General features: G+C 47.9%; 1 protein-coding gene across 1 annotated transcript in view; it reads left to right on the forward strand.

The window, feature by feature from the left end:
• The window catches only part of MYL10 (myosin light chain 10), a 43,964-nt gene extending 36,590 nt beyond the window's left edge, over positions 1–7,374 (forward strand). Inside the window, exons 6-7 of the mRNA XM_084822999.1 lie at positions 3,677–3,725; positions 7,137–7,374. Coding sequence (XP_084679125.1) covers positions 3,677–3,725; positions 7,137–7,235 — 148 coding nt within the window. The 3' untranslated portion in view covers positions 7,236–7,374. The remainder of the gene's footprint in view (positions 1–3,676; positions 3,726–7,136) is intronic.
• The last annotated feature ends 1,598 nt before the right edge of the window (positions 7,375–8,972 follow it).

Consider the following 8,972-nt stretch of genomic DNA (forward strand, 5'->3'; position numbering starts at 1 on the left):
ACAAGCAGGACAGGAGTGCAACAGCACCCTCCCGCCCATGTTCCCCAGCAACTGGTGCACATAGGTCACTGCCATTCATGCTGGAGCTAATAAATAGCCATCAGGACTAGCTTTATCCTTCCTGAATTTGTCGAATGCCCTTTGAGAGCCGTCCCATATCTTCTATGCCCTTTATTATGCGCTGTGTGAAGACGTCCTTCCTTTGGCCTGTCCTGAATCTCCCACCAATTAGCTTCATGGGATGACCCCACTGGGCCCTAGTATTATGAGTGAGGAAGAGAGAGTCTCCTTGTCCAATTTCTCCACATCAGGCATAATTTTATAAATCCTTTTCATGCCCCTTTTCTAAACATAGGCTAAATCTACACAGCTGCTTTATAGCGGCATTGAAGTGCATTGATAACTGTTGGGGCACATTACACATTCGATATCCCACTTCAGTAGTGTTCTTCCTCCTTTTTATGCCACATTATCCAGTATACCGCAATTAATGTCATTGTGTGTCCTACAAGGAATAAATGCGCAAGAGGGATATAGCGTTAACCATGATGGGATCGTAATGATATGACACAAGGTGTGGGTCTGGACTAAAACTCACTCAGTGTTGTAATACTGCTTGGAAACGCTGCAGGAGAAGCAAGAGGTACATTTCATGCATACAGTGGTCCATCCAGACCACTTCCCTGCTTCCTTGGCAAGCCACATACCTCTGGGCACTTTATTTATTTAAAGTATTGTGATCCCACTCCTCAGCCAAAAAAGGCTCCCCGAGTGGCTTACAAATCAATTAGCAAAATACGGTCCCTGCCCACAGGCTTACAATTTAAAAAGACACGACACACAAGGAAAAAGGGATGGGGATGGAAGAGGAAAAATTAAGTAGCCAGCAGGACTGGAGGAATAGCCCTGTTTCCCCTCTCATCTCGGGGGGGGGGGGACAATCCAACCGGAGCAGGCCCTGATGTTCCCTTTGCAACTTACAAGCAGTCCATAAAGGTGATCCCACCTCTGTTACTTGTCTAGCAATGCCTGTTTTTTGCAGGTACACTACCTCTCCCATGGAGGCTCCATCTAGGTATCATGGCTAATGTCCACTGATAGACTTCTCTTCATGAATGTATTGAATCTAGGGATGTCAGAGAATTCTGCCACGGAATTTGGTGAGGCCGAATGCCAGTGCATTCGGCCCCCCGAACTCCGTGGCGGAATGGCCTGCCACCCCCCCCGCCCGCCCGCAGATCCCCGCCGGGATGAGACTTACCTGGGGTGGATGTTCCGGATGGCAGCGGCTCCAGCGGCGGCTTCAGCAGCGGCAGCTGGTCTTCCAGCTGGCTGCTGGCTGCCGCTGCCACCGCCATTTGCAGTCTGTTCCCCCCCCCATTCGTGATAGGCTACGTAAAGACTTACGTAGCCTATCACGTCTGGGTTAAAAACAAAACAAAACCACGTACGCAAATGGTGGCGGCTATGGCTGCCGCCATTTGCGTTCCTTATTTTTGGCCGTCTTAGTCTACATAAATATTTACGTAGAGTAAGACGGTGAAAATCAAGGGGAACGCAAATAGCATCCGCTACGCTATTTGCGTTCCCCTTTCTTGTCTTTGTCTTAGCCTACGTAAATATTTACGTAGACTAAGACAGCCAAAAATAAGGAATGCAAATGGCGGCGGCTGTAGCCGCCGCCATTTGCATACACGTTTTTGTTTTTTGTTTTAACCCAGATGTGATAGGCTACGTAAAGTCTTTACGTAGCCTATCACAGCTGAATTCAGGGACGCAAACGGCGGCAGCTATGGCCGCCGCCATTTGCGTCCCTGCTAGCCAGCGGCCGGATGTCTGGCTGCTGGCGGAGCTGGCCGGCGGCTCCGTGGAATCCCCGCAGAGCGGAGCCAGCCGGCCAGGATTCCAGGGGGAGGGACAGAGCGCCTCCACCCCCCAGCGGAACCTGGCAGAGCCAGGTAAGCGAGGTTTCGTACACCCCTAATCGAATCCCCCTTTTCAAGCCATCTAGGGTAGGGGCTATCATTCCTTCTTGTGGCCATGAATTCCATAAGTTAATGATGTGTCACGTAAAGAAGTCCATTCAGACTCTACTACCAAAGCAATTCTATTCAGATGTCTCGCCCAAGTAGCAACTCCCAAATTTATCTCAACCGTTTGTCTGAGGTGAAATTTGATGGTAAATTCTAGTTATAGCTAAGGCTGGCCAACATTCCCTCTCCTTTTTCATGCTACCATTCTTCCCTCGCCGAAAATGGAGAGATGGTTTCTGTCCATTTCTGCATTGGTGGAAGAATCTCGAAGAACATTTTGAGGTGGGAATTGCCTTAGCATACTTTCCAGATAAAGCAGTTGAGGGTAGGTTTATTTATTTCTCTCTTTTTTCCACACTTTATACCCAGTTTTGCCCGCCGCGTTTAGTGTCTCCGTTCTCCTCAGTGTTCTGACTTCCTTCCGGCCGTGGTGTTGTTCCTGGGCAAAATCACCATGGAAACCACACCGCTGGAAAGAACTCAGAAGAATGCTGCAGAAGACAGAGAGGCTCGCTGGCCACTGATCGCATTTGGCCAGACTTGTTTAAAAGCAGGGCCACAGAGCCTTTTTTTTCTATTGAGGACCACGCACCCTTGAATAGGCATTCCCAACCTCTTTGGGCCAGTGGGAACATTTGGAATGCTGAGGTAATGTAGTGGGCACTCTCACAAAATGGCTGCCTGGGGGGGCCTTGCCCATTCATAAAATGGCTGCCATTTTATGGGCACGGCCGTTCACAAAACACTCATTTCCCAGAAGGCAAACTGGTGAGACTAAAACTGTAACTTCCCCAAGTACAAGTAACGTCCCAACAGCCTCAGTTCAAGCAGGCAGAGGTGGGATCTGAGCTCCAAAACTCAAAACCCCTTTTCTGAACCCAAATAAAGATGGTGTTGGAGAGCAGCATGCTAGCTTGCCAATGAATGTTTTTAATTTTTCTTTTAAATTAAGAAATTTAAAAAATCAGGAGGGACTGGGAGCCTGGCAGGCGTCCAGAGAAGTGTCTGCAGGCACATGTTTGCCCACAGGCACTATGTTGAAGACCCCCAGCCCTTGGGGCTAATCTTTCTGACACCCACTTTCTCTCCTCCTCTCCCTCTCCCTGCCCAGAAAGGAACCAATTGCTCTTGGTTGAGGTCTGGGTCGATCATTTGCAAAGGGCCTTTGAAATCGGGGGTTGGGGGGTTGCGGGGGGGCTAGGTGGCCTTAGAGCTGCAGGCTGCTCTCCCCTGTAAAATTTAAAATGCGGGGGAAAAGAGAAAAGTCTTCCTTCAAGTCAACCACTTAGTCTTGTAAAGTACTGTAATCCAATCCCCACCCGTCAAGATTCTCAGACGTTCGTCTTGCCCCAGCCTAATATTCAGGACATTCTTTTCATCCCCCCCCCATTGCTTTCTTTTAAAAAGAAAGAAAAGAAAATTCAACACTGCCTTATAACTGTGGTGCTGCATGGAACACAGCAAGTACCGGAACGCCTACGTCTTCGCCAGTAATGGACCTGGCGCTGTATCCATCCTTGATTACTTCACAGCTACCAATTTCCTGTTAGTCTCAAGCCCGGCACACACTGATAATTCGACCTCATCCCCGGGCCTTCGTGTCGTCACCCTGACATCGGTTTATTTTCTTTTATTTTGAACAGCATGAAAGAAATGCTCATGACGCAGGCCGACCGATTCACTGCGGAAGAGGTAAGGTTTATGTCCTCCGTACACACCCTTTGCACAAACATGACGGTTTTTTGATTTGTCAAGAATGATTTCCATTGGGGGTGGGGGGCATTTGGTAGCTGAGACTTGACATCAAGAGTGATGCCAAACCTCCATGGGAGTCTGTGGGAGGCAAACATGAGAAAAACCATTCCGGGTTAGATTGGTTAAACTTAGGGATGTCAGAGAATTGCGCCACGGACTCCAGTGAGGCCGGATTCTTTAGAATCTGGCCGCCTGGAGTCCGTGGTGGAACAGTCTCCCCCCCCCGCCACCCTGTGGAATCCACCCAGGACGGAGCCTACCTGGTGGTGGAAGCGGCGGCGGCAGCGGCTGATGCAGCGGCAGATGCAGCGGCGGCAGCTCTGGCTCGTCTTCCGGCCACTGCCAGACTGCTGCAGCCACAAATGGCAGCCATCGTAGTGGCTGCCATTTGTGTGGCTGCCTTTTGCCGTGATAGGCTACATAAATACTTACGTAGCCTATCACGGCAAAGAGCAGGGGCTACGCCATTTGCACCCCTGCTCTTTGCCATAATAGGCTACATACGTATTTACGTAGCCTATCACGGCAAAAGGCAGCCACACAAATGGCGGCTGCTACGATGGCCACCATTTGCGGCTGCAGCAGCCCGGCAGCGGCCGGAATTCTGGCTGTGGCCAGTCCTGGCTGGCGGCTTCAAGGAGTCGCCGTGGAGCGGAACTGTCCAGGGAGGATTCCGGGGGGAGGGATGGAGCGCTTCCCCTCCTCCGCGGATGCCCCGGAACGGAGCCAGGTAAGGGTTTCGTACATCCCTAGTTAAAGTGGCATCAGAAGGTGCCATTTAGAGTCAAACTGCATGTGAAGGTTTGAGGCCTACAGAGGCAAAGTATAAAGGTCAGGCCTAGAGGCCGGGAGTTCTTTGTTGGGAGGGAGTATCCCTGAGGGGAGTCGTTTTACTTCCCCGGTTAAGTTTCAGCTTTGTTTCCCCAGTTAAGTTTCATTTCTTCAGATTTGAAACAGTACTTTTGGTCTTGAGGGAGGAGGGTATAAAAAGAGAGAGTCAGAAAGACCAGAGCAGGGAGAGCAGAGTCAGGGAGAGCAGAGCACAAAGGGGGAGCAGGGAGAAGCTGCCTTGAGAAGTCTGCATACAGCTAGGGTGAAGGAGCGTGCATTTTGCGACTTTTATTTTCTTTTAATGCCTTTTGTATCACTCAGCTCTGTTGTGTAAATAGTTGCGATTTTCTTGCTTTAATTTACCAGTAAACTGTTGTGGTTAAACCCAGTGTCTGAAGTGCCAGTCACCCCATGTCTACAGTCTAAACCCCATGTTCTTGGAAGGGGATGTTTAAAAGAAGGAAGGTGGGACTAAAAGAAGGAAGGAGGCACGAGATCCTTAAGGAGTTGCTCAGAGGGTCCAAGTCATCAGGGGAACCTTGACACTACACATGACCTTCACTGCATAGTTCTGCCTGTGCGTGTTGGATCCCCACCCCAACTCACACAAATTGTCACTACAAGGGCCTTGGTTTGGATTGGGACCCTAACATGGGGAATGGGGGGGGGCTTTAATCCTTCCCCCTCCCTACTGTGTTCCTGAGCCTGCAATTTGCATTGCCAAAATAAGGTCCCATTTGTTTCAATGGGACCTTTCTTTTTTGAAATACAACCCCTCCCCCCACTCTAGGATCCTAATTTTTTTTTGGGGGGGGAGGTCCTCTGCATGTCATTAAGATCAAGTGTAGTTTGGTCCTTGCATTGAAGAAAATAAAGAACAGAATAACCCTGTTGGATGAGACTAAAGGTTCCATCTAGTACAGCATCCTGTTTCCAGCAGTGGTCAGCCTGATGCCCTCTTGGGAAGCTCATAAGCAAAGCACAAATAAAGGCAGTTGTCTCCCCTGTCCAAAGCAACCTTCCCCAAACTGCTGCCCTCCAGTTATGTTGGACTTCCCTGCTAGCTGGGAATGATGGATGTTGTAATCCAGCACATCCAGAGGGTGCACTGTTAGAGCTGGCTGGTCCAGAGCATCTGCTATTCAGTAGCATACTGAAATCTACATGGAGATTCCATTTTGCGATCATGATTGTTAGCTATTGATAAATCTATCAATAAGTGTCCAGATGTGGGTGACACAGGTGGTGTGGGGTCTGGAGACTTAAGCACATAAGAAGAGCCATGCTGGATCCAACCAGGAGTTCATCTAGTCCAGCATCCTGTTAAATAAAATAAATAAAATAAATTTCATGTTAAAAAAAATGCACTAGGCGTGACTTGAAGGACGCTAGGGTCTGTCGCAGAGTGAAGTGGGAAAAGTTAGGGGAAAGGCTCAGATGCTCCACCCGGCTGGCCACTCATGGAAGCCAATGTAGGAGGGAGCCACCTTTAGGGAGGACCATCCCTGCGAAGCTAGTCTGGCCAAGGAGTTCTTGCTCAGACTGCTGGCAACATCTCTAACTTCCACTTCTTCTCCTCTATTGATATTCATAGATGTGTGGATTAGCTGGTTCTATGCAGTCTGGGAGTTTCCTAGAATCTGAATTTGTAAGGACACTAGTTGTTAACTAATAAAGTAGTGAGTCTGAAGCCTGGTATCCTGGAGTGTGTTGATTGTGAAGAGGGAGGACGAAGGAGCATGACATAGGCAACTTCCCACACTGCATCATTAATTTATGGAATTGGTTGCCTCAAAATGTGATGATGGTCCAAAGCTCTGATGGCTTGAAAAAGGGAACAGGTAAATCCAGAAAGGACAGGTCTATCAGCGTGGTAATGACGGTTTTGTCCAGCATACCAGTTGCTGGAGAGCAACACTAGGAGAAGGCTATTGCTTCCTGTAGGCATCTGCTTCCAGATGGAGGCATCTGCTTCCTGCTTCCCACTCCAGGAAGCAGGATGCTGGACTAGATGAACCTTTGGTCTGATGATCAAGAGCAGGGATAGACAATCTGGTGCCCCTCCAGATGTTTTGGACTACAACTCCCATAATTCCCAGCACGGCCAAGGGTCAACGATTATTGGGGTTATGGAGGGCACCATCTTGCCTATTCCTGGAGGGCACCATCTTGCCTACCGGTGATCTAGATTTGTGCACAAATGGCCTCTTGAAATTCTCCATCCTATTTGTATGCAGAGACATCTCACTGAATTTCTCCAAGGGAAGGAAAAATTCTCCAATAGTTTCTCAGGGGCGGAGCCCACTAAATTATCTTTCAATATGCCAGCATACCTGGCCATAGACTTCCTCCCTAGCTCAGCAGAAGCGTTGTTTCTTCCTAGCAAGAGCATTGAACCGAGTCCCCAAAGACCTGAACCAGCTTAGTTTTCTGTGAGTCCATGCGGAAACAACTCACACGGGCTTTTTCCCTAGATGCTGCGCTTTCTGAGCTTTACTTCCTATGCATATTCCTCAGATCAAGCAGACATTCAGCGCTTTCCCTCCAGATCCATCTGGTAACCTTGACTACAAGAATCTTGTTTACGTTATCACACATGGGGAGGAGAAGGACTAACAGACGCTGAGATGATCCATCAAGAGAAAGTTGTTTACCATCGCCTCTTCGATACATGCCTCAGCTTTGGAGCCAAAGTCTGTAAAACAATCTGAATGAGATTAAAACCATTATACTAAATGGTCTTGGGGTGCTTTTTAAAAAAATAAAAGCTGAAGATAAAATATTGTGTTTATTTCCATCCTCCCCCTCCCTCCCTTCCCATATTCTCATTTTCTGTTGTTTTTCTTGTCAGCGATATATACATGGAATGTTCTTGATGAACGGGCTCTTTTATGACTTGTTGACACTTCTAATGTTCACCAGATGGTTTACTGGCCAGCGTGATGTTCCTTAACCTCTTCCCTTTCCTTTATTAAACACCAGGAACCCTCTCGTTTCCATCACTTGGGGGAAAGCCTTTGTTAAGCAGATGTAATTCTATTTATAAATCTTAGACTGGGTTTAATTTGATCCAAGGCTGAGTCCCCGGCCAGTTTTACATTCGAAGGGCCAGCTGAGAAACCAGTAAATTGGAATAATAATGATTGCATTGTTAAAATAAGAGGTATCTCTCAATCTCTGCTAGAAACGGATGCTCTCATAATAAAGAGCCTTATAGAATGCCAGTAAAAAATGGCTTGCAGTATAGATATGTTTGTGGCAGGTAGGGATGGACGAAACTCCCAATTTCAGTTGCTCTCAAATTCTCACTTTTCCAGTCCAGTTCATCCCGAACTCTGAGAATTCTTCCAATCTTAAATTTGGTTCATCCCAAACGTAGAGATTTTTTTAAAAGAGAAAAAAAGTCTGCAGGAACATTTGTTTGCATTTTTGTGTGCATTTCTCCTAATGCATGCACATTTTGTGTGCAAATTTGCCTAATAGACACATTTTAGGTCATTTTCCTAATATAATGCATTTTCAACATTATTGTCAGTAACATCTCCATTTTTGGGAGCACTTTCTGCTGGTATATGCATTTTTGTATGCCTTTTTTGATTGCAGAACTCTATTACAAAATCTGGAGAAAGGCAGCTTTGGAGGATAACTGAGTTTCTGTTCGCATATTGGTTTGAAAGTGTGAAATTAATTCATTTCCTGAACTCACGGCATTACTCTCCTCCCACGGGGGTGGGGGACCTATTTGGATGGCCTGCCCCAGGAGACTGATGGAATCCTATGAATTTCTGACTGCTCTTGGGAATTTTCCAGTGGAGAGAGCTGGTGATCCAGCTGAGGCCCTAGCCTCACAATGGAACAGTGAGATGTGGAGGGCCATTGACTTGATTGCACCTGAGTGCCTTCTCTGGCACTGTGGAGCCCATTCTGCTCCCTGGTATACCGGGGAGCTGTGGTCAATGAAACAGGCTGGATGTTGGCTAGAGAGCAAATGGCGCAAGACTCGAAGTGAAGACAACCGAGCACGCTCTAGAGTGCATACTCGTGCCTACTGCGTGGCAGTGCAGGCAGCGAAGGAGGTTTATTTTGCTGCCTCCATTGCGTCCTCAAGTAGCCATCCAGCGAAGCTCTTCCAGGTGGTCTGGCAGTTGTTAACATCTTCTCCCATAAATGGGGCCCTGGCCCTGTCGAGGACCTGCTGTGACCTTTTTGCATCGCACTTTGAGGACAAAATTGCTTGTCTCCGCAGCGAACTTGATGCTGTTGTTAGCGCAGTACCAGTCGAGGTGTCTGATACCACCATCTGCCCGATTTTGTGGGATCAGTTCCAGTTGTTACAGCCTGATGATGCGGACA

Source organism: Heloderma suspectum, chromosome 16 (assembly GCF_057233095.1).
Source record: "Heloderma suspectum isolate Gila_16-S chromosome 16, 16-S_ref, whole genome shotgun sequence".
Taxonomy (NCBI): Eukaryota; Metazoa; Chordata; class Lepidosauria; order Squamata; family Helodermatidae; genus Heloderma; species Heloderma suspectum.